A 26,270-nucleotide genomic window follows, 5' to 3' on the forward strand; every position below is an offset into this window, starting at 1 on the left:
GACCTTATCCCTCTCTAAAGACTGAACTCCTCTGGGCTGCATCTACACCCATCTATAGAACTGAGTTCAAATATTTAGGCTCAAAATTTCCCCCCACACTCTCCCTCGTGGGAGAAAGAAAAAGACAGAACCACACATGACTGATGTCACTTCATGCACGGGAGGGGGCTTGGGTGCTGGGTGCAGAGAACCTGAATGGAGCAGACTGGGCTGGGGGTGCTTAGGAATTCTCTCACTGGTACGTTGGCAGCCCAAATCCACGCCACACTGTTTAACCCGATCAACAGCAGGTCTAGATGGCCTTGTAGTAAAAATGCTCTCAGAGCCAAGTATTATTAAAAACACTTGCCACTGGCAGCACTGGCGAGAGGCATTGGTGTTAGACCAACACTGGGAGAATCGTTAAAAACATTCCCTGTAGATGAGACACTATTTATCTAGCTATGCTAAGTACATCTATGCCCCTCGCCCCTATCACTGTGGAACCTGAGCACCCAACAACCCTTAATGGATTTATCTTCACAACTCCCCTTTGGGGCAGGGCAGTGCCTTTATCCTCATTTAATACAGGGGGAAGTGAGGCCCAGAGGGACTAAGCCATAGCTCCTCAAAGGGACTTAGGTGCCTAATGCACATTGATTTAAATAGGACTTAGTATCCCAACTAAGTATCTTTGAAGATTCGGCCCTAAGTGACTTGCCCAAGGTCACAACACAGGAAGCTGGTGGCAGAGAACACACTTGAAGCCTGGTCTTCCAAGTGCTAGGTCAGCCCAACCACCTTGCCTGGAATTTCACTCAACCTGGTCTCCAGAAAACAAGCAGCACCAGCAGTCGCACAGCAAGTTTCTCCACAGTGCCCCATCAATAAGCCTCAGCCTTAGAGCAGGAGGGGAGGGAGTTCAGTTCCTGTGCAAATTCAAGAAACACCCTGGGGTGTTTTCACCTTCCTCTGCAGCATGGGGCACGGGTCACTTGCAGGTTTAAACTAGTGTAAATGGTGGATTCTCTGTAAGACCTTAAACCATGGACTTCAGTAATCCAGCCAGATGTTAGGGGTCTATTGCAGGAGTGGGTGGATGCGGTTCTGTGGCCTGCGATGTGCAGAAGGTCAGACTAGATGATCACGATGGTCCCTTCTGGCCTGAAAATCTCTGAGCCTATGAGCTTAAGGACAGAAAGCTCCACCAGAATGTCTGGTCTGATCTGTATCAAGCCCAAAGCGCCTTAGGTTAGACATTCACGAATGAGGGCACCCAAAATTCAAGGCCACTTTGGAACCCTGGTTGTCTGCGACCACAATATACTGACTGGACAAACCCACCTCGCAATCTAAGAATGGAGCTGGGGTTCTCTCCATCATTGTAAAGTCTTCTCCTCACACCTGGGTTCTTATGAAGTTATACACGTCACTCCTAATGATGCCAACACAAGTAACAAACTTGAATCCCAAGGCAGCGGGAGGAGAGTATATAACTCAGAGAATTGAATAGGAAATTATTGGTCTCTGCAGATTCAAAACTAACACAAGGATCCCAACTGCAGAAACAGTCATTTCCAGCTGCCTGCTTACACTGATGCAACTTGCAATCATTGCATAATGGATGGCAACCTCCTCTGCAATTCCTGGCTTTAATCTAGAGCATAAGATTTCCATGCCCCTTTGCTCTGCTACAGGGAGAGACACGCATGCAGCCATGCCCAGCTATTTAAAAACCAGTTCACCGGAAAGGAAACCACAAGGCTTCCTCTTTCTGAACAACTTCCCCCCCAGGAACTCAGAACAAAATTCTTCTCTCCACTGGCAATCGGGGCACTGCATAGGAGTGAAGTAGATGTGGCTGGGAATTGTTTGCAATATGGTATCTTCACATGCAGGTTGCTGGCCCAGCACAGCCATACACTCTGGGACTCTGGCACAGAGTTCAGGGTGAGCTTTGGGGTTTGCCAGACATCCATACCTTCTAGATTAGCCCCCCTGTGCTCCGAACACCGGCTTACACATGACTTTCCTCAGTAACCTCCTGAGATTGAGTTCAGTTTTAAATGTTCCAGGTGATGGCACTTACACCATTTCGCCTGGGAGACTATTCCATAGTTAGCACATTTTCCCTTGGCTTATGTTCACCTCATTCCTCCCAGTTATACTCTGTGCTTACAAACACCCTTCACTGCCTTTCTCTGCAACACAGACCCTCACCTGAATGCTAACCCTGCCATGGGTTTTCTAGTTCTGGGTCCCAGACACTTCCAGAGATAGGCATCCCAGTCCCACAGCACTGATTTTATTTCTTCCATAGTAAAACTGCTTCCCAATTTCCTTCCCTTGCATGTGTCTGATGTATCACATGGCTTCTGGAGAACGGCTGCCTTAAAGATTTAGGTTCCTAGGAAGTGGGGGTAACCCATTGGAGATGCTAGCTCTCCCCACTCTTCTAAATGCTCTGTGTAATTCTTTTCACTCTTATCAAGATATCTGGTAACATGCTGCAAATAGCACAGCTGGCTTTCACATGTGGCTGCTCTTACTATGTCACCAAAGGGCCCTGCAATGTAGCCCCTTGAGGTTGGGGAGCAGGCACCTTGCACTAGCATAGGTAGCATCTCCTTGTGAATATGTGCTTTAAAAGCTTGTAAATAACTTGTGCAACAATTAAGGGAACTGGCACAGATCCTAATAATAATAGAATAAGGAACACGTTCCTGGATCTGGGCTGGCTCTGTAATGCCTCTTTAGGGGATCCTCCTAAATGCCTTCGTGAGCATGCACAGACAGTGTCTGGACTGAGGGAGTAGCCTCAGGAGCTTTCGCCAGTTTCTCTTGCATGGATCTCTTTCTGTGGGGTTGCCCACACTTTATTCCAAGCTCATATTGTGACTGTATAACACTGAGTAGCCTGTTCTATGCCGGGCACTGCTCCCTGTAGAGCAAGCAAACATCACAATAGCATCCTTCCCGCTTGCTTCTCCAAGCACCATCGTTACAAATACGCATGGAGCCTCCTCCCTGACTTCCCATGGGACTGGGAAGGTGAGCCACAGAGCTGACCTGGGCAAAATGTTTGCAAGTAACCCTGAAACCAGAAGAGGCTTGCCTGGTTTCATCACAAACCAGGAACTCAGCCCTGGTTTGCTTGTAACTCTGCTAGAGATTGTTCCAAGAGCTTCCGAACCAGCCTCGGACTGCAAAACATTTCACTTCCCTTGGCTCCAATGCAAAACCAGGGGCAGGGCAACTGTTTTCACTAAGTATCAGAGGGGTATCCGTGTTAGTCTGGATCTGTAAAAGCAGCAAAGAGTCCTGTGGCACCTTATAGACTAACATGTTTTGGAGCATGAGCTTTCATGGGTGAATACCCACTTCATCGGATACATGTAGTGGAAATTTCCAGGGGCAGGTATATATATGCAAGCAAGAAGCAGGCTAGAGATAACGAGGTTATTTCAATGAGGGAGGATGAGGCCCACTTCTAGCAGCTGAGGTGTGAAAACCAAGGGAGGAGAAACTGGTTTTGTAGTTGGCAAGCCATTCACAGTCTTTGTTTAATCCTGAGCTGATGGTGTCATATTTGCCGATGAACTGAAGCTCAGCAGCTTCTCTTTGAAGTCTGGACCTGAAGTTTTTTTGCTGCAGGATGGCCACCTTAAGATCTGCTGTTGTGTGGCCAGGGAGGTTGAAGTGTTCTCCTACAGGTTTTTGTATATTGCCATTCCTAATATCTGATTTGTGTCCATTTAACCTTTTCCGTAGAGACTGTCCAGTTTGGCCGATGTACATAGCAGAGGGGCATTGCTGGCATATGATGGTATATATTACATTGGTGGACGTGCAGGTGAATGAACCGGTGATGGTGTGGCTTATCTGGTTAGGTCCTGTGATGGTGTCGCTGGTGTAGATATGTGGGCAGAGTTGGCATCGAGGTTTGTTGCATGGATTAGTTCCTGAATTAGAGTTACTATGGTGCAATGTGCAGTTACTGGTGAGAATATGCTTCAGATTGGCAGGTTGTCTGTGGGCAAGGACTGGCTTGCCACCCAAGGCCTGTGAAAGTGTAGGATCATTGTCCAGGATGGGTTGTAGATCCCTGATGATGCGTTGGAGGGGTTTTAGCTGGGGACTGTATGTGATGGCCAGTGGAGTCCTGTTGGTTTCTTTCTTGGGTTTGTCTTGCAGTAGGAGGCTTCTGGGTAAACGTCTGGCTCTGTTGATCTGTTTCCTTATTTCCTCGTCCGGCTATTGTAGTTTTGAGAATGCTTGGTGGAGATTTTGTAGGTGTTGGTCTCTGTCTGAGGGGTTAGAGCAGATGCGGTTGTACCTCAGTGCTTGGCTGTAGACAATGGATCGTGTGGTGTGCCCAGGATGGAAGCAGGAGGCATGAAGGTAGGCATAGCGATCGGTAGGTTTTCGGTATAGGGTGGTGTTAATGTGACCATCACTTATTTGCACTGTGGTGTCTAGGAAGTGGACCTCCCGTGTAGATTGGTCCAGGCTGAGGTTGATGGTGGAGAGGAAGCTGTTGAAATCGTGGTGGAATTTTTCCAGAGTCTCCTTCCCATGGGTCCAGATGATGAAGATGTCATCAATGTAGCATAGGTAGAGAAGGGGCGTGAGTGGACGAGAGCTGAGGAAGCATTGTTTCAGGTCAGCCATAAAAATTTTGGCATATTGTGGGGCCATGCGGGTGCCCATAGCGGTGCCACTGATCTGGAGGTATATATTGTCATCAAATTTGAAATAGTTGTGTGTGAGCATAAAGGCACAGAGCTCAGCAACCAGATGTGCTGTGGCATCATCACGGATACTGTTCCTGACAGCTTGTATTCCATCTGTGTGTGGGATGTTTGACAACAGCACCTCCTTTATCAGTCTCTTTGATTATAATGTCAGGGTGGTTTCTGAGGCTGTGGATGGCATTGCGTTCTGCACGACTTAGGTTATGAGGCAAGTAATGTTGTTTTTCCACAATTTCTGCCTGTGCACGTCGGCGGAAGCATTCTATGTATAGGTCCAGACTGTCATTTCAACCCTCAGGAGGAGTCCATGTGGAGTTTTTCTTCTTGTGCTGTTGGTGGGAGGGTAACTGTGTATCAGTGGGCTGTTCGGTGTTATTCTGAAAGTATTTGAGATGGAGATGGCGAAAGTAGGCTTCCAGATCGCCGCAGAACTGTATCATGTTAGTGAAGGTGGCAGGGCAGAAAGAGAGTCCCCGAGATAGGACAGACTTTTCTTCTGGGCTGAGTGTGTGGTTGGATAGATTGACGATAAAGGAGGTGCTGTTATCATCATGAACAGGTCTGACTACCAAAAGGAGGCCGCCAGACAACTCTCCAATACCAAATTCTACAGGCCACTTCCCTCAGATCCCACTGAGGAATACACTAAGAAACTGCACCATCTACTCAGGACACTCCCTACACTAACACTGGAACAAATCAACATACCCTTAGAGCCCCGACCAGGGTTATTCTATCTACTACCCAAGATCCACAAACCCGGAAATCCTGGACACCCCATCATCTCGGGCATTGGTACTCTCACTGAAGGACTGTCTGGAAATGTGGACTCTCTACTCAGACCCTATGCCACCAGCACTCTCAGCTATATCCGTGACACTACTGATTTCCTGAAGAAACTACAATGCATTGGTGACCTTCCAGAAAACACCATCCTAGCCACCATGGATGTAGAGGCTCTCTACACAAACATCCCACACACAGATGGAGAACTTCCCTAGCTGTCAGCAGTAACAGGTCCCTTCCCCTAACTTTGGACTGGGCAGTAGAGCAGGGTATTGCATACTGCTACTCACGTTACGAAGGACACAAAGAAAGCCAGTGGCAGATCTGAGCATAGAGTTTCTGGGGTGAACTCCTGATACCACTGAAGATCCCCACCCCCTTTCCTCTAACCACAGAACTCAGTCCCCCTCAAGAAAATAATCCAGGAGTCCTGACACCCAATACTTTGCTCTAACCACCAGAGTGTCTCTCTTAAGCAAAATATTCAGTCCCTAAGTGACTTCACTAAGTGAAAGCCCATGAAACTTGGGCTCCTAAGGACTGCACTTACAGGGATAGTTAGGTGCCTGAACATGCTGTTTTGCACCTAGTGGGATTTATGTAAGCACCTAAATGGGTTAGGCACCTAAGTCCCATTGATTTCAAAGGGAGTTAGGTACTTCTAAAAATCCCACTAGGCTTAGGGGCCTTAGAAAATTTGACCCCAGGTTACTTAGGTGCTTTTGAAATGTTTACCCTGTGTCTTTAAAAAAACACCTCCAAGATTCTCCAGTAGTACTGATCTACAGTATTTTAGAATATTTTGGACACTATCACTGCTTATTGTACATTCTTTCCTACCTACGTCCTGGCAGTTTCAAATTGTATTTCTCTTCCCTTCTTGTCCTAAAGAGCTGAGCCATTTTGTTGTGCACTGCCCAGCTACTGCTGCATTCTACTCCAGAGGCGGCTGCATTTCAGTGGTGGGTGAAACGATTCTTGTATCTAGTTTGTAAACTGTGTTGGGATCCTGCAGGCTGGTTGGTGCTATATAAATGTAAGATGATATTGTAAAGAGGCCATCTCCCCTCCTGCATGATGAAATAGTGGCATTTGAAGGTTGAATTCCACATCAGGCCTGCCTATGGTACCAAATGAGGAACTCAGAAAGGGATACATTGCAAAACACTGTAAGACCTGAAGAAGAGCTCTGTGTGGGTTTGAAAGCTTGTTGCTCTCCCCAACAGAAGTTGGTCCACTAACAGACATTACCTCACCCACCCTGTCTCTCTAAACACCTTACGTCACTGACAATAAATTAAAGGATTGTTCTTTAGAAACCCAATAAATATATATAGAGAAATAATGCAACTAACAACTTGACAACCGCTTGCAGAGTTATGCTCGACACAAACAGATCCATGTCTCTGGAAGTCAAATTCATTGACAAATCTGGCTTTTATAGAGAAATGAAACTCAATAATCTGTTCAGCATTTACAGTCTGTTGGCAACAACTGCAGACTTCAGTTACACTCCTGCTTTTAGAAAGACAAAGCCTATCAAAGCAAAGGTTAAGAGGCGATTTGATCACAGCCTCTAAGTACCTCCACGGGAAATATTTGCGGTAAGAGGACTCTAATCTAGCAGGCAAAGGCATAGCCAGAAGTTACAGGCTCAACACAAGAGCACAGGAATCCTCTGGCCTGTGTTATACAGGAGGTCAGACTATGATCTCTAGGGTCCCCCTTCTGTCCTTACCAATCAAGGAATCTATGAAACAGTTAGAGCTTCTGGTATCTATAAATCATACAACTTTCCTTCCCTTTTTCCCTTACCAAGGAGTTGCACCCCTCAGGGCTGGCTCCAGACCCCAGCGTGCCAAGCGCGCGCTTGGGGCGGCATTTTGCCGGCAGGGCGGCAGGCGGGTCCGGCGGACATTCTGCAGTCATGCCTGCGGAGGGTGCGCTGGTCCCGCGGCTCCAGTCGACCTCCCGCAGGCATGACTGCGGACGGTTCGCTGGTCCCGCGGCTTGAGTGGACCTCCCGCAGGTATGCCTACGGATGCTCCACCAGAGCCGCGGGACCAGCGAACCCTCCGCAGCTGCGGGAGATCCACTGGAGCCGCGGGACCAGGGAACCGTGCGCAGTCATGCCTGTGGGAGGTCCGCTGGTCCCGTGGCTCCGGTGCACCTCCCGCAGGCATGACTGCTTGGGGCAGCCAAATTCCTAGAGCTGCCCCTGGCACCCCTCCCCCACCCCCTTTGTCATTAATAAGAATATGGGGGCACTGGATTAAGAATAAAGGAAATGCTGTCTCAGAAAAAACCCTCTCTTGTGTTGAGGGATTTTCAAAGGCGACTAAGGGAGTCAGGCACCCCAATCTGGGCACCTAATTCCCTTAAGCATCTTTGAAAATCCCAAATGTATTCCTTGTAAGGATCCACAGGGCCTGGGTCCAGGCCTGCGGCCACTGCTGCATCTACAACCCTGCTCTCCCCCGCACCCCAATGGCTCATCTAATTGGAGAAATGGCAGACCTAAGGCCTTAAGCACCACTGAAGGTACCACCCACAGGGACCTGATTGGTCCGGATACACTATTTAAGCCAGAAGAGACATAAGGAGTTGTCTGCACAACAGCGTGGATCCCAGCTTGCTGCTGCTACAGACCCTGCCATACGCTATTCTATGCTACCTGACCTGACCTGCTCCTGGTTTCTGTCTTGTTCCTGATCCCTGCGCCTGGTCTCCAACTCCGGCTCCAATCCTTGGTTTGACTCTCTGACTCCAACTCTAGCTTTGACCCTTGGTTTGACTCCTGCTCCATCCAGTCGGGTTGACCATCCAATTCCCAGTTGTGACATTCCTCAAATAGTCTCACTGAAACTAATGGGACTATGTGACCAGTAAGGTACTATGCACAGTGAGTAGGGATATCAGAATCTGGCCCTTAAGCAGAATAGGTATTTACTAACTGTGAGCATCAGTCAAAGGGGAAACACTGGACTATGATCTGTAACATCAACTTAATCACGTGCTGTGACACCCAGATGTCTCTCCTGCTGTCATGACCAAGCCATAAGAGGGGGTGCATTAGTCAGCTATTCGTTCATGCCTTGAGTACACTGGGTAGCATAAGATGGAAAGTTAAGTGCCTGCAGCTGCTGGAGACGGGTCCCAATAGCCTGTTTGTGCATACCTTGGAGGGGCTCATTGCTATATAGAGTTCAGCTCCTTCTCTTCAAGGGCCATATTTGCATTTCAAAAAAAGTTTTAAAACACTCCGTGTCCATCCACTATGAAAAATCCTTCCTAGGAGAAGGAAAAGTAGGAGGGAGAAGAAAAAGAGAAATGCCACTGTGGGACCAGGTGTGGCTGAGGGGGATGGATGCTCTCTTGCGCGCCCACCCTCCAATTTAACCATAGAATTCTATGTAACGCGATGTGCGAAGGCATTTTCCTCTTGTTTGTGGTGAAGGCCAAACACGCATTGCTGTGAGTTGGGGCATGGCTGTGACATCATAAAGAAGGCCCGATGAGATCAAGGCTTGGGACAATCCAGGTGCTCAGCTGGACTCTGGGAAACAATAGTCCTTAGTTTGGATCAGGTCATGTTGGCTGACATTAATGATGTCTGGTTCCTCTAATGGGCAACAGCACAGCTTTTAAAACAGCATTTTAAAAAAGTAAGATACCAAATGATTAATAGAATCAGAGATGGAACGATATACCGGCTTGTCTAGTCCAACCCCTGGTGGATAGGGGGATAGTGAGGGTTGTCCATCAGCTGGTGACTGTCTCATTCCCCCTGTACTAAGAGTTCCATGGGATTTTTAATGCTGATGAATGGTCATGACCAGGCTTCATGAGTGATGTGAGAGATGCAGGCATTGGTAGGTTGGATGGACATTTCACTAACCCACATGCTTCAGAGAAGTTACGTTTAATAGTGGGTTATCCCACCAAAAGGTATTGTACACTGCATGCCCAGTCTTTGCTCAGCAGACATTCTCTGTACCTTGGTTTGTCACCAATGTCTCTTTTGCTCCCCTGTGACCCCCAAAGCATGATTTAGTGAGGTGCCTGAAACTTTTCCAGCTCAAAGCTCCAAATGTTTCAAATTTTGAAATGAAAAAAAAAAAGACAAATTTGGGGGGGAAGGTGTGCAGTATCTTCCCCATTTATTGACCATCCACAAAACCACTTCCAAATTTTCAAACTTCAATATCCCAATGAAATTTCTAGTTTTTACATTTAAAAGAAGGGACACATCTTTAACAAAATACAGTTTCATGCATGTCCCCCATCCCTAGCTTTTCTGATCAGAAATTCTGAGCCCCAGAAACACATACGCTTTGGAGTAGTTCAGAATGAAATCGACTCCCTTCTCACTGTCAAACTGGATGTCGCGAGGCAAGTCACTGTGACAATTCGCATCGATGCTTAAAGGAAAGCCGGGATGCCATTCCTTCCATCTGAGAAAGGGAAGAGGGAAAAAAGGAAAAGGAGTGGTGTCAACCATGTAAACAGCACAGCATAGTATCTTTAATGTCATTGTTATTAATTATTTGTATTACCATAAGGATAAAAGAGCTACTATGCTGGGTCGGATGATGGTCCATCTTGCCCAGTATCCTGTCTCCAACACTGGCCAGCACCAGCACTTTAGGGGAATTGCACAGCACAGGGCAATCATGGAATGATCCATCTCTGTCTTCTCCTCCCAGCTTCTGGTATTCAGGGCTTTATGGTCACCCAGACCATGGGGTTGGCTAATAGTCTTTGACAGACTTACTCTCCATGAACGAATCCAGTTCTTTTTTGAACCCACTTACATTTTTGGCCACCACAACTTCATATCACCTCCATGTTGGTGCACATAACAAAATTCATGGGGGGGGGGGCTGAGGTGTTTGGAGTGTGGGAGGGTGAGGGCTCCAGTTATGGGTGCAGGCTCTGGGGTGGGGCCGGAGATGAGGAGTTTGGGGTGAAGGCTGCCCCGGAGCTACGGTGGGGTGAGAGGACTCCCCCATCTCTCTCTCCCCACAGCAGCACCAGGGCTAGGGGAAGGGGAAGCGCCTCTCCCCCCTGTGGCAGCTCCGGGGCTGAGGCCATGGGATAAGCGCCTCTCCCCTGGCCGCGACAGGTCCAGGGCTGGAGGAGAGCATCTCTCCCTGCCTCTCCCCGATGTGGCAGCTCTGGGGTTGGGGCCACAGGATAGGCACCTCTTCCCTGGCTGTGGCAGGTCCGGGCCGGGGCTGGTTGGGGCCAGGGTGCCTCTCTTCCAGCCGCAGTAGGTCTGGGGCTGGGCTGGGCCAGATCCGCAGGATAGGTGCTTCTCCCAAGTCTGCGGAAGGTCTCGGCTGGGACTGGGCTGGGGCCACAGGAGGGGCGCCTCTCCCCCATCTGCAGTAGGTCCGGGACTGGGCTGGGGTTGGCGGGGAGAGGTACTGCTGTGGCAGTTCCGGGGCGGGGGGAGAGGCATCTCTCCTCACTGCAGCCCTGAGCAACTGTGTGGTGCTTAATGGCCCCGCAGCTTAGAGGGAACTTAGGGTCAGACCTAATTTATACCCCATCATTGAATATGTATAGACGGAATGATTTTTTCCACTGTGCGTTACTTTGCACTTATCACCACTGAATTTCATCTGCCCTTTCGTTACTCAGTCACCCAGTTTGGTGAGATCCCCTCTGATTCCCTCCGAGTCTGCTTTGGACTTAACTATTTTGAATAATGTTGTGCCATCTGCCAACTTTACCACTTCACTGCTCATCCCCTTTCCCTTAATGAATACACTGGAATGGGTTACCTAGGGAGGTGGTGGAATCTCCATCCTTAGAGGTTTTTAAGGTCAGGCTTGACAAAGCCCTGGCTGGGATGATTTAGTTGGGGATTCGTCCTGCTTTGAGCAGGGGGTTGGACTAGATGACCTCCTGAGGTCCCTTCCAACCCTGATATTCTATGATTCTATGTTGAATAACACAGGTCCTGATACAGATCTGTGGGGGACCCTGCTACTTACCTCTCTCCATTCTGAAAACTGACCATTTATTCCTACAATTTTTTTCCTGTCTTTTAACCAGTTAATAATCCCTTAGACGACCTCCCATCTTATCCTATGACTACTTATTTTCCTTAAGAGTCTTTGGTGAGGGACCTTGTCAAAGGCTTTCTGAAAATCTAAGTACACTATATCCACTGGATCACCCTCATCCACATGCTTGTTCACTCCCTCAAAGAATTCTAATAGATTGGTGAGGGATGATTTCCCTTTGCAAAAGGCATGTTGACTCTTCCCCAACATATTGTGTTCATCTATGTGTCTGATCATTCTATTCTTTACTACAGTTTCAACCAGTTTGCCTGGTACAGAAGTCAGGCTTACTGGCCTGTAATTGCCAGGCTCACCTCTGGAGCCTTTTTAAAAAATTGGCATCACATTAGCTATCCTCCAGTCATGTGGTACAGAAGCTGATTTGAATGATAGGTTCCATACCATGGTTAGTAGTTCTGCAATTTCATATTTGAGTTTCTTCAGAACTCTTGGGGGAATACCATCTGGTCCTGGTGACTGATTACTGTTTAGTTTATTAATGTGTTCCAAAACCTCTTCTATTGACATATCAATTTGGGACAGTTCCTCAGATCTGTCACTCCAAAAGAATAGCTCTGATGTGGTTATTTCCCCCACATCCTCTGCAGTGAAGACCGATGCGAAGAATTCATTTAGCTCCTCTGCAATGGCCTTGTCTTCCTGAGTGCTCCTTTAACCATTTTGTCGTCTAGTGGCCCTGCTGACTGTTTGGGAGCCTTCTGGCTTCAATTTTACTCTAAGATTTTTCATCTTTAGCAAGTTGCTTCTCAAATTCTTTCTTGGCCTGCCTTGTTATACTTGTACATTTTACTTGATAGAGTTTGTGCTTCTTCCTATTTTCCCCATTAGGATTTGAGTTCCAAATTTTAAAGGATGCCTTTTTGCCTCCATTACTCTTCTGCTTAGCCATGGTGGCATTTTTCGGTCCTCCTATGGTCTTCTTTTTTTTATTTGGGGTGTATATATATAGTCTGAGACTCTATTATGGTGTTTTTAAGTAGTCTCCAGGCTGCTTGTAGGTATTTTACCCTTGTCACTGCTCCTTTTAATCTCTATCTAATCAGCATCCTCATTTTTCTGTAGCTCCCCTTTGTGAAGTTAACTGTTACTGTGGCGAGTGTTTTGGTATTTCTTTCCCTGCCTCCCCACCCCCAGGAAGTGAAATTTAATTACATTATGGTTGCTATTACCAACAGGTTCAGCTATATTCACATCTTGGAAGAGATCCAGTATGCCATTTAGGACTAAATCAAGAATTGCCTCTCCCCTTGTGGGTTCCAGGACTAGCAGCTCCAAACAGCAGTAATTAATGGTGATCTGATTCTCCACAGCTTTGCACCTTGTGTAGTCATTGACCTCTGTGTGCAGTGGGTGTCAAAGACTATGAAATTAGTAGTGTGTTTACACCACTTTGCACAGGTGTAAATGGTCATGCCTGGCAATGGAGAATCAGACCTACAGTGTGTGTGTGTAAATAAAGCACGTTGGGTTCCTTCAGAATGGAAGGCATTGTTATAAATATGTCATTATCAGTATCCCTGATGAGTCTGCTGGAAATATCATTCACGGCACTGAGGCATATGGTTCACAGCAGTGAGCAATGATTTAGGTTCATTAGGAACTGCGGAAACTTTTGGGGCGGGAGTAGCTTATGTAGGAGGGATGGGCTCCACCTTAACCAAAATGGAACCAGACTGCTGGCATGTAGAATTAAAAGGTTGTGGAAAATTTTTAAACAAGGGTTGGGTGAAAGCCAACAGGTGCGGAAGACCCCTTCCCCTTTCCAGTGGTTAAAGACAGAGCTGATTGGACTCAGCTGAGATCCTTGTTTCTGTTCAGTGATTATTAGAACTGAAATCACTGATGAGCATGTTTCGGAGCTAAGAATCAAGCCCATAACGTATATATAAGGCCACAACCCAGAAGGCACTGAAATGCCCTTTGACTTCACTAGCAGCTGCAGTTGCTTAGCACTTCTTAAGATTTGGTTAATAAGATATGGATATGCAAGTATAATATATAGGACTCACTCACCTCACCCTCTCATACAGCCAGCACTGTGATGAAACAGGCCAGTGCACAGCAATACACCACCATTTTATTAATAATATAAACACACACTACAGATAAGGAAACACATGGAAAGGTGACATGCCTCAGAACTAGGATAAGTTCTTAGAAGTCCCTGCTGTCTCGTCCCATGCTCAGCCCACTAGATCACATTCCGCCTCTAGGCTGGAAATAAATAGTACTGTATCCAGCTAGAACTGCAGAAATCATTTAGTGGGATGTACATTTGGCTGGCATGCCTCACTCTTATGCAGAAAAAGGGTCATAAAGTTTCTAACAGCTTAAAATGCTCAGGCTAAGTTTGGTCTCTTCCAAAAGGCAATACTACACAGACCCAGAACCCCCTTAGCAGCTTAGAAGAAAACTAACGCTACCTAAAGGAGGCACAATGCTGTGGTACTTTCTACTATACTAATGTTCTTACACTGTGCACATTTAGTTTCAAACCAAAGAAAGGTGGTTTGCAAAGAAAGAAGAACTTTAGAAAGCCTGTCAGATTGCCAGTCCCATGCAGATTGCATTGTTTGTTTTCTGTCCTGATAGAGCTGCCATTTCTACCTCTGAACCTTAAACAGCCATTACCCTTGAATTCCAAATGGCTTTATTTGCATTCCCTTTTGTGCATGTAAAGCTGGTCTTATCCAGAACATTTCCTCGGGAATTGTCCCGGTAGCTGCTCTTTCTATTCTGTTTCCCATCATTTCGAAGGAAGTCTCTGTCTCATTACAGGCCAGTCAGCTTAACTTCTGTATCCAGAAAGATAATGGAGCAAATAATTAAGCAATCAATTTGCAAACATCTAGAAAATAATAAGGTGATAAGTAACAGTCAGCATGGATTTGTCAAGAACAAATCACGTCAAACCAACCTGATAGCTTTCTTTGACAGGGTAACAACCTTTGTGGATAAGGGAGAAGCGGTAGATGTGGTATATCTTGAATTTAGTAAAGCTTTTGATATTGTCTTGCATGACCTTCTCATAAACAAACTAGGGAAATACAACCTAGATGGAGCTACTATAAGGTGGGTGCATAACTGGTTGGAAAACCATTCTCAGAGAGTAATTATCAGTGGTTCACAGTCATGCTGGAAGGGTATAATGAGTGGGGTCCTGCAGGGATCAGTTCTGGGTCCGGTTCTGTTCAACATATTCATCAATGATTTAGAAAATGGCAGAGAGAGTTCACTCTTAAAGTTTCAGAGGGGTAGCCGTGTTAGTCTGGTTCTGTAGAAGCAGCAAAGAATCCTGTGGCACCTTATAGACTAACAGACGTTTTGCAGCATGAGCTTTCGTGGGTGAATACCCACTTCTTCAGATGCAAGTCTGAAGAAGTGGGTATTCACCCATGAAAGCTCATGCTGCAAAACGTCTGTTAGTCTATAAGGTGCCACAGGATTCTTTGCTGCTCTTAAAGTTTGTGGAGGATACCAAGTTGGGAGGGGTTGCAAGTGCTTTGGAGGATAGGATTAAAATTCAAACTGATCTGGACAAACTCCACTTAGGAAGGAACAATCAGTTGCACACATACAAAATGGGAAATGACTGCCTAGGAAGGAGTACAGACACTCCCCAACTTACACAAGTGTTCCGTTCCAGAATGCCTTGCGTAACTCGAATTTTGCATGAGTCAGGAACGTATCTCCGACAATTATACAACCCCCGCAAAAAAATCAACCAAACAAAAGTTTCTAGCTTCTGGAATTTATGGAACTTTTTCTGTAAGTGTGGATTTGCGTACCCGGGGAGCGTCTGTACTGCGGAAAGGGATCTGGAGGTTGTGGACCACAAGCTAAATATGAGTCAACAGTGTAACACTGTTGCAAAACAAGGGAACATCATTCTGGGATGTATTAGCAGGAGTGTTGTATGCAAGACATGAAAAGTAATTCTTCCACTCTACTCCACACTGATTAGGCCTCAGCTGGAGTACTGTGTCCAGTTCTGGGTGCCACATTTCAGGAAAGATGTGGACAAATTGGAGAAAATCCAGAGAAGAAGAAAAAAATGACTAAAGGTCTAGAGAGCAAGATCTATGAGGGAAGATTGAAAAAACTGGATTTGTTTAGTCTAAAAAAGAGAAGACTGAGAGAGGACATGATAACAGTTTCAAGTTAAAAGGTTGTTACAAGGAGGAAGGAGAAAAATTGTTCTTAACCTCTGAGGATACGACAAGAAGCAACGGGCTTAAATTGCAGCAAGGGTGGTTTAGATTGGACATTAGGAAAAACTGCCTAACTGTCAGTGGTTAAGCACTGGAATAAATTGCCTCAATGAATTCAGCCTCGGTGAAATGTGTCATCTAGACAATATGGGTGAGTGAAGGGTTTTGTCTGCTCACAGAACTGGTATGGTATTTGCAGCATCCGGGCAAGCCTGACTGCACTGTCCTTGCAGCCTGCTTTAATCCTGACCTGCAGAGACCTGCTCCAGGAGCCAGAAGGACGTATTGTCTCCATCCAGTGCTCGGCCACTCTGCAGAAGCTGCCAGCTTATAACCCTTCTCCCCAGAGGAGTCGGCAGCAACAAGGGCCAGATTCATTAGCTAGAGGTTCCTCTCAACAATGCAAAACAGAACTGGCTTGAGCCCCCACCCTGTAATCCATTAAAACAACACACCATCCCTGGGCGCTACTAAGAAGCAACTCTTCCCTACTCACAAGCACGGAGCCTGTTATAGCAAAAGAAAACTTCAATTAAAAGAGGAATTGGAACCAGTGTTAATCCGGGAAAACACCACAACCACCATTCAAAAGCACATAACCATAAGCAAACACCCACCCTACAGTACGTTGTGCAGTATCCTTTGCCTCAGTTTCCCTATTTTGCATTGTGAAAGTCCAATGAACGAATGTCCCTTTAACATGCCACTCCTCTTTCCGTCCGCTGCTCCCCACTCTCAGCTGATTGGCTTTGGTCAGTGACAATCCAGAGTTCAGAGATGCATTTACATGGATTCACCTCCCAGCCCTGGAAGGAGCGGGGCATTGAGCAATGCTTCCACTGCTACTGCTATCTGTGCCGCTGCTCACCACTGCTGCTATTATCTCTGCTACCGCTGGCCACTTGCTGCGACTGTCCTCTCTGTCACTCATACCACTGCTGCTGTTCTCTGCTCATCACCACTTCTGAAATGCCATGTTCTCAGGTTCCACCCTTTAGCTGAGCTCTTAGTGATTTCACTGCCTAGAGGGGAACCTTGCTGTGGCTGTCCCTTCATTGGCCTTCACTGCAACGCTGTCCCCATACCAGTTCTACAGCTTAGCCTCAAAACATGCTCATCACTGAACAGAAACAAAGATCTTAGCTGAGTCCAGTCAGCTCTGTCTTTAATCACTGGAAAGGGGAGTAGAGTCAAATATCTAGGACTCTTCTAGGCAACATCCACACCAAGAAACAAAAACACCTATCATACTCTTCACTTTGGCTCTCATTGGGATTTGGCATCCCTACCTCCCATATAGGTTTGGGTTAGGGTGACCCCCTCAGTCAGGACAGGCTAAGTACAGTTCTTCTGTCCTTTACTCATACAATAAGGTAACAACATTTCATTGCCCCAGACCAGCCAAAACTGATCACTTGGGCAAAGAAACTCTGTGTGCTGAACACCTATGCAGAGTAGGCATGTCCATGCAAATACAGACTGCTCCTGAAGTCTCTCCCGCCAGTTCACCACTAGCTCATTCAGATGCTGTTTAAAAACAGGTGCCAGTCACCAGGGCTGGCTCTACAGTTTTCACCACCCCAAGCAGCGCACTGAATTGCCGCAGCAGCAGCGGGGGCAGTCCGTGTGCCCTTAGGGCGGCAAGCGCGTTTCCGGGGCTTCGGCAATTCGGCGTCAGCTTCTATGTTTAGCTGAAGCCGCCGCTGACAGCTAAACATAGAAGCTGCTGCTGAATTGCTGCCACCACGGAAATGCGCCTGCTGCCCTAAGGGCACATGGGCTGCCCCCTCCCTCCGCGGTGGCAATTCGGTGCGCTGCTTGGGGGCAAAAGAACAGGGACTGCCGCCCCTTGCAGAATGCCGCCCCAAGCACCAGCTTGGAATGCTGGTGCCTGGAGCTGGCCCTGCCAGTCACCAGACACTCACCTGCTAGGAACAGAACTAGGCCTCCCTGGGCTGCTGACATCACAAAGCAGGATTGTTAAAGGAAACTCACCGATACATTTTTTGCCGTTCTTCAAGTTCTTTGCGTCTGTGCTGCTTGAGGATCTGAGTCTTGTCATCCCGGTGCAGCTTTGCTGTGAAAAAATGAAGAAACAGTGCTATGAGGTTTCTTTACCCTTCACTGTCTAATCCTCCAGCTGGGTAATGGGACATAAGGACTCAGTGTCCGTCATTATCTGGGTTCTCCTACTATGTGCTGTAGCAAATCAGCTGCAGTTCTCTCTTGTACTCAATTATAGCAGACAGTTTGCCCCCTGCCCAATGAAATACAATGGGTCTGAACAGCAAAAGGGTTGTTTTCATCCTCAGAATTGCTGCCCTGCAGCCATGGATAGTGTCTCTAAGAATAACTTTTACACATCAGACTACAGTGGAATATTCATCTGCTGTGCTAGGGAGCCAGGCCCCCTCTGTACAGGAAGGAGGTTAGTTCAGGCTGAAGAGTGACAAGCAACTGAGGAAGAACCAGTGAGGAGAGTAGGAGGCAGAGATTGCAATCCAAGCCCCAGTAAGAGTTGAACCTGTGACCCCTTGCTTCTGAGACCACCACTTTAACCCAAGTCCCCTCAGTATAGGGAGGAGGTTGATTAAGGTTGAGGAGCGACAAATGATCAAGGAAGATACAGCCTTGTTAAATCTTCTCTGCTGAAGAATGCTGACGCTAGCAGATGTTTTGACATCCCTCTCCTAGGTTCATACTCTCTGTTCTTACACTGCAAGAACAAGTGTTTCTTCCATGCCAAGTTCCCTGCCGGTAACTTAGGGATCAAAAGAAAGAGAGAGGTTTTCCAAAACTGATGGCTTGATAATCTGAACATGTGGCCCTGGTGTTACTGAATGAGACAAAGACTTCCTTAGAAAGGATGGGGAACAGAAGAGAAAGAGCAGCTAACAGGAGAACCCACAAGGAAAAGCGATGGACAAGACCCGACCCGCTTTACATACACAAAAGAGAATGCAAATAGAGCCATCAGGGATTTTCAGGAAATGTTTGTTTAAGGTAGAAATGGCAGATGGAACAGGGCTGATAGTAGACAATGCAGTCTGGGCTGGCTGGCAGTCTGGTTACGCTACTTGCAGGATCTTGCTAATGTTCTTTACTTCTTCACAAACTTAAATGCACACACCGCCTTCCTGTCTTGAAAGCAAGGGTTGAAATAAAGCCAAGGCAAGTTACGGAGAATCCCTCTCCTGCCCCTCCAAATACCCCACAGGTGGAGAGATCAGTGAGGGAGCCAGAAGCTGAGAAAAAAAGTTGGCACCCGACTATTAAGGGCCTTAACCACTGGAAAGCAAACTCCTTAGGGCTGCATGTCTAATTAGGCAGCCAATGACCTGAATACAGCAAAACTGGTTAAACCCTTGGTTCCCACCCCATATCTACTGGCACTAGATCAACATTTTTAATGGTGCACACTATAGCATATTGCAGCAGTCAAACGTAATTGCCACAAAGGCACAGTTGTGAGCAACTGGATTATGCAGCCAATGAAGCACCTGTCTTTGGCCACGATACTGTATTGACAGTGGGTAACCAGAGCCAGTTAAAACCCAGGGGTAGCACACAAGTGCTAGGGGACTTTTCTCAGCACAGCACTAACAGCTATCTCCAACACACTTCACACCATCAGCCTGTTCCTGGCTCTTGCAGGATGAAACAGCTTAGCTGAATTCTACTTCCCAGCCAGCCCTAATGCTCTCTGAACTGGAATTTCATTCCAAGCTGCCCTTTCCTGGGTTTTAGAAAACGAGACAGTTTCCAGGTGGATAATACTTGGAAAACTGCTATATTTTAGAGTCTCAAGGTTAGGCAGCCAGGGGATGCTCAGCCAAGGACTAGAGAGGCTTTCCAGAAATGGATCAGCCGAAAATTGAGCACTGAGGCAAGCCTGCAATTTAAGAACAGTGTTCTGACCATCTCCACCGCTGGAAAAAAAATCTCCTTAGCATGTGTCCCCAAAGTAACCCAACTCGTTTCCCTGTGCGAGACCCAGTGGACAGTTCATAAACCAGCACTGAGGTCACGGTCAGCCGGGAGCATCTATCCCACAGGGGGTGTGGTAGGTTTGCAGGTGGGAGAGAAGGAACTGGAGTTGGAGAGAGGGTTTGGGTTCCTCTGGAAGGAGAGGGAAATATAGGGGGAGTCCTCATTGCTCCAGGGGCAGGGGCGAGCACAAGGAGGGGGAGCAGGGGCACGGGTCCCCCCCAGTAATCAGCGGGGGCACGGAACTCCTCTGGCCCCAGGGCTGGATAGATCCTCCAGCTCTGGGGCCACAACAAGGGCATAGAACATGCCCCCCCAATAGCAGTGAAATTTAAATGCCTGAGCACGCCCGTCTAGGGGTTAGTAGTTCTCTCATGGTGCTCACCTCTTCCATCTCGGAGGACAATCTCTTTATCCTCTGTAATCCATCTGTAACATGGGAATTCCAGATGGTCACCTACTGGTGTTTTCACAGTGATGTACCTGAGATACCAGTCGTCATGAACCCAGTACTTTCGCTTCTCAATTTTTAGCAGCTGGATTTCTCCCAGGTCTTCTGCCACAGTCACATCGTAGGAGTCGACCTGTGGAGAAGAAGAATGGTCTGTGACCGGCTGAACACACAGAAAGCACACCAGCTCCAAATGGAACCTCTTGTTTGCAAAGGGGAAAAAATGAAGGGTTATTTTCAGACAGCAAATTAACAAATGGATGGGTAGGAGAATATCTAAGAACAAGTCATGTACAGATATCCTAGAAATATGGAAAGGGTGAAATTTCTGTGTTGGGGACTTGATAATGCTTTGATTCATTTATGATTTCTGAACAAATCTACTGCTAGTAAAAATATTTATAACTACTCCAATAGCATCCCGGAAAAGAATGGTCGGGAACCTAAAGTGGGTCACAACCCATTTTAAATGGGGTCACCAAGGCTGCCTTAGACTTGCTGGGATCCGGGGCCAAAGCCTGAGTCCGAGGGCTTCAGCCCTGGATGGCTGGGCTCAGGTTACAGCCCCCCACCCCGGGCTGAAGCCCTCGGACTTTGGCTTTACCCTCCCCCCATGCCCTGGTGGTGGGATTTGGGCAGCCTCAGGCTTCGGTCCTCCCTCCTGGGGTCGTGTAGTAATTGTCAGAAGGGGGTCACGGTGCAATGAAGTTTGAGAACACCTGAGGTAGACTGATGGGATATATATCCCATCCTGGCTTTATAAGTGTTAAAGTGGGCCTGAGAGGCCAATTAACCCACCTGGCTGCACCTGGAGGGTGGGCCAGGCTAAATTAAAGATGAGTCCCAGCTGGGAGAGGAGATGGGTGGTTACTATAAAGACAGGAAGTCTAGAGCAGATGGGGGCTGTTGGAAGAAACTCTGCAGTCACTCTCTGGGATGAGAGAATGGAGAACTCAGGAGAAAGCGTAGGGGGAGAGTTGGACCTGAGATCCTTTCCTAGGTAGAGATGTCTGGCAGGAGGCCAGGAGAGACATGGAGCAGCCACATGGGTGGAGGGAGCAGCTCCAGTGAGAGGAACCCTGATAAAAATGCAGGATCTGGACTTCCAGAGAGCGTGCCCAAGAGGCATCCCTTGAGGAATGGGGCTGAGGAGATGTGAGGGATGACTGGTCAAGCTTGAGGAGGGCAGAAGCTGGTCTAAACTGGTATTTTTGGTTTGGGATTTTGTTGGGAGATTCCAGGGCAGAGCCCTGCAAGTCCCAGCCCTGAAAGAAAGGTTAGCCTAGAGAGGAAGGCTCTTTCAGGGCAAGGAGAAAGCCCAGGGAAAGGCTTGGTTGATAGGAAGATGCCCAGGGAGGTGGCAGGAAGGAGACTGGCAGAGTGATCCCTGACTGCCTGTCCTGGGCTGAACCTAGGGTAGAGGGCAGGCCTGAGTTCCCCTATCAGGAACTGGTAAGGGGTGTGAAGTCCCTCAGAAGGGGATACAGATTTCTGGAAGCCCTAAGAAAGGGTGTACTGACCATTGGGCCCAGAATCAAAGTAGCAGACCAAGCAGAGGGATTGGACACTTGTATTTGTTGGACTTTCTGTTACCCAGGGAGGGGTAGGAGTGATTGTGATGAGCTGTCAGGCCAAATCATGAGACGAGGCGACTGCCACAGAGGGGGCACTAGAAAGCAGACAGTGGCCATGCCCAGCCACATAGGGGTGCTCCAGCAGCAAGTCCACCCTTCTGCACCTAGTCATGCAAACTGAGAGAACAGTTGTTTTGGGGATTAAGGCACTGCACTGGAAATCAGATCTGGGTTCATTGTCCAGCTCTGCTATAGGGTTAGTGCAGGTCCTTGGGGAAGTCACTTAATGTCTGTGTGCCTCAGTTCTCCAGGTGTTAAATGGGGATAACACTCCTTCCCTTTCTCCCACCCCTTGTCTGCCTCGTCTGTTTAGAAGGTAAGGTCTTTAGGGTGAGGACTGTGTCTTATTCTATGTATGTGCTGTGCCTAACACGTTGGGACTCTGATCTCAGAGTCCCTAGGCACTACTGGAATACTAGTCATTAGAAATGCCTCTGTTTACTTTTATAGCTCAGCTGAGATAAACAGTGATGCTTTTGTGTTTGGTGAGTCAGAATGGCAGCATCTGACACTCCCTTTGCACTAGTATAAATGGCTGCCAGCGGTGGCTCCAGGCACCAGCGCTCCAAGCGCGTGCCTGGGGTGGCAAGTTGTGGGGGGCGCCCTGCCAGTCCCTGCGAGGGTGGCAGTCAGGCTGCCTTCGGCGGTGTGCCTGCGGGAGGTCCGCTGGTCCCACGGATTCGGCGGCAGGTACACCGAATCTGCAGGACTGGGGACCTCCCGCAGGCAAGCCGCCGAAGGCAGCCTGACTGCCGTGCTTGGGGCGGCAAAAAAGCTAGAGCAGGACAACAGGCCCCTTGCCATGGTTAAGCTGAACTGGCTAGGACCGTCATGGGACTAGAAGCAAGAGCCCAATCTGTTCCCATGACCCCCCCCCAGAAGAAGTTATGCTCTTGTTAAGACACAGTATTACCAGAAAGACAAGCCTGGGTGAGAAACAGTTAGGCAGTTTTGGAATCACACTCTTTTTGTTTAAATTTGTTGCTTGATGTGGCTGCAAAATGAAACTTCCCTGGTTTGTGGTTTTGAACATTTTCAGTATACTTAGAAACCAACATGAACTGCACCTCTTCCTTCACTGAGTTTAGTACCATCTGAAATGATGCTGCATGTATATGCCCTGTCATTCAGCCCTCCCACTCCTACCCCCTCTGCTAAAAATCACACTCTGCTTGTTCTTTTCAGGTACATTTTTTATTAACACTTCCTGTCAATATGAGGTCATTTGACTCAAGCCCTCCCATTATTTTATAGGTTAAGGCTAAGTCACAAAAATCAAGTCAGAAAAGAAGAAAATGTAGACAGACATGTTATGGATACCAGTTGCGACAGCAGTTTTGTAATGAGGACGTTTGTCCACAAGGAACTGGGCTGAGAGCCCCAACTTCCTCTACAATCCACTCCATGCAGCCACCAGATAGTAACAGGGGGAGGGGGGAGTCGCAAGGTTATTGTAGGGAGGTTGCAATACTACTACCCTTACTTCTGTGCTGCTGCTGGCGGCGGCGCTGCCTTCAGAGCTGGGTAGCCGGAGAGCGGCGGCTGCTGGGCAGGAGCCCAGCTCTGAAAGCAATGCTGCCCCCAGCAGCAGTGCAGAAGTAAGGATGGCATAGTATAGTATTGCCACTATTACTTCTGCGCTGCTGCTTTCAGAGCTGGGTCCTCGGCCAGCAGCTGCCACTCTCCAGCTGCCGAGCTCTGAAGGTGGCAGTGCAGAAGTAAGGGTGGCAATACTGCGATGCCCCCTAAAATAACCTTGTGACCCCGCCCATGGCCGCCTTTTGGGTCAGCACCCCCAGTTTGAGAAATGCTGGTCTCCCCCATGAAATCTGTATAGTTTATGGTAAAAGCACACAAAAGACCACATTTCATGGGGGAGACCAGCTTTCACAGTCTGTGATGCATTTTTCATGGCCATGAATTTGGTAGGGCCCTAATTATAAGGGACTCAGAAGTTAGAGATGAGAGAAAATGTTTTTAAGCCCTGCAAAATGGTTCCCTCCAGTGCATGCACAAGTGTTTTGCCCAATCAAGTTTTGGAGATTATTTTGCAGGGTGAAAAAATCTCATGAACAGGAAATGCCTCCTGATATTCAGCTTAACGTTCCCTTTCCTTAATTGCATTCCACTGTTGCTAGTTATCTTCCTGCTCCCATCCCAGCAGTTCCACTCTCCAAGTGAAGACCATAAAATAGCTGTTTATCACCTCCCCTCCCTATCCTCCTGCTCTACAGCCCCAGCCTAATTTAATCAAGCTATATATCTTGAGTTATTTCACCTTCCCTCCTGACAATCTCTCTCTCAATTAAAAACTCCTTTAAGCCAACCCACTAGAAGACAGTGACACTGTCTTGGCTTTCAAGCTGTTCCCTGAAGTGGTTCTTAGAAGACCTGTTGGAGCAGGTTTCAGAGATAGGTCTGAGTATTCCTTCACTCTGGAGGTGCTAGAGGACAAGTCCTGGCTCTGACAGCGGCCAGAGCCAGATGAGCTTAGAAAGTGCTGCTGCTTCTGAGGAACATGGATTATCTTCACCAATGAGAAAACAGAGCTAATTTAAATTGGGCGTTCAGGCTAGGAAAAGATGACGGCGGCATTGAGGCTGTCCAGGCTGGGGCTGGAGGTGTCTGCCCTTCATCTGTGGCACATGGTAGAGGAACTGATCATGATTATTTCAGCACCAGTGACACGCCTGGCCTGGTGTAAGATGAACATACAGACTGTCCCTGCCCCTCAAAGAGGTCACAGTCCAGAAGATACAGGAATAGCCTGTGCATGTTCAGTATGTAGGCCATGAGAGCACCCGACAGGAGATGGTCCACAGGTGGAGTCACCTCCACCTAGTGCTGTCTCCCATAGGGCACAGAAAGACATTGGTTTGGAGAGAATGAGTCAGTATGCTCCCCAATACGTCAGCCAGCAGCCATCCTACTTAGATAAACACAACAGGGAATGCACTGCAAGTTACAAAAAAGAAAAAAAGAAAACGAAATGTGAACTACAGCTAGGCCCGAACCAAACCCAGCTCTCCCGATCTGTGGGGAAGTTTGGATACAGATCTGCATCCATAGCTTGCAGCACCTCTGGATCCAACAGCTGCTAGATAGCGAGGCTCAAATTTTCAAAACTGGACACGGATACTGGATGCCTTGAATTTTGAGATACCAGGGCCCTGGTTTTCAGCTAGCACCAAGCCCTCACTGCTCCAGCCAAGGCAACAGAAGGTGCAGTGCACAGCAGGTCCAAAAATCAGGCCCAAGGTGTCTCTGCTTAAGCCAATGGTCACATCAGGAGGAGACTCAAACCCACGTGTATTTAACAGGCAGCAGGCGCAATCCTGCTCTCACTGAAGTCAATGTGAGTTTAGCCACAGAGCTCAGTGGAGCCACGATCTGTAAGTTGTGCCCGTTATTTTCCCCCATGAGCGACAGCATCTCCTCAGCAGAACAGAAATGGCCCTTGAGCCACATCACCAAGCGCATTCCTGTATTACTGACTCATCTGATAGAATATCTAACTCCATATTCCCCACCCTACCACCTCCTGCTGTAACTACTGATGTGCAGATTGAAACATGTTTTAAGACTCCTCCAAGCTCTACAAGAATCCTCCTAAAATAGCCACTATTTGTGCCCAGCTGTGGCAGTAGCAGACTACAGGACACCCCTCCACTGTATTCCTAGCCAGGCCATGTCCCACCCTCCCAGGGCAGCTGCCTTCCAGTGCCCTCCTGATCTTTGCTTATCTCTCACCCAAACTTCTCACTTTTCAGTTAAAAAACAGCTGCATCCCTGCATTTTCCAACGCCAACACAAGACCTCTCTTCTTTATTGGTCAACCTGTGCCAAGGATTCTGGGTCACATCTTGGAACTGAAGGTACCAGGATGCAAAATGTTTCTCCTCTGCACTTTTCAATTTTTCTGTCAGAAATGACAATGCTTGACTCATTTCTACTTCATACTCCTCTTTCTGAGGCTCCCAGTTTTCTCCATAGGCACTCATGAAAGCATATCTGCTAGGAGAAGCTCCTGACTGGGCCTGTATTTCACATCTAGTGGGTACTTTTGCAATATCATGATAATTTTCTGTAGTCCAGACCATGCTACACATAGTGGTTTCTATAATATGGCTTCCAATGCTTGGCAGCCTGTTTCCAGCTTGACCCATTCATGTCTATAAACAGCTTCATGGAATTGCTCACATATTTTTCTTTTTCCATCTCAGCATGGTTCTGTGGTGTTTGGAAAAATGTGGCCGAGGGCAACTAACGTTCAACAGGACAATCTCCAACCCATGTGAACTTAACAGGGTGCACCAGAACCAGTTTGGTTACTGCTGCAGACATGTCATGAAAGGGAATTCAAATACACGAAT

General features: G+C 47.6%; 1 protein-coding gene across 1 annotated transcript in view; it reads right to left on the reverse strand.

The window, feature by feature from the left end:
- The window catches only part of ALOX5 (arachidonate 5-lipoxygenase), a 54,230-nt gene that overhangs the window by 19,193 nt on the left and 8,767 nt on the right, over positions 1–26,270 (reverse strand). The window contains exons 2-4 of the mRNA XM_045025831.1: positions 20,198–20,396; positions 17,821–17,902; positions 9,851–9,973 (exon numbers count right to left, since the gene is read on the reverse strand). Of these exons, the coding sequence (XP_044881766.1) occupies positions 9,851–9,973; positions 17,821–17,902; positions 20,198–20,396 (404 nt within the window). The remainder of the gene's footprint in view (positions 1–9,850; positions 9,974–17,820; positions 17,903–20,197; positions 20,397–26,270) is intronic.

The sequence above is a fragment of the Mauremys mutica genome, chromosome 7 (genome assembly GCF_020497125.1).
Source record: "Mauremys mutica isolate MM-2020 ecotype Southern chromosome 7, ASM2049712v1, whole genome shotgun sequence".
In the NCBI taxonomy this organism is placed as follows: Eukaryota; Metazoa; Chordata; order Testudines; family Geoemydidae; genus Mauremys; species Mauremys mutica.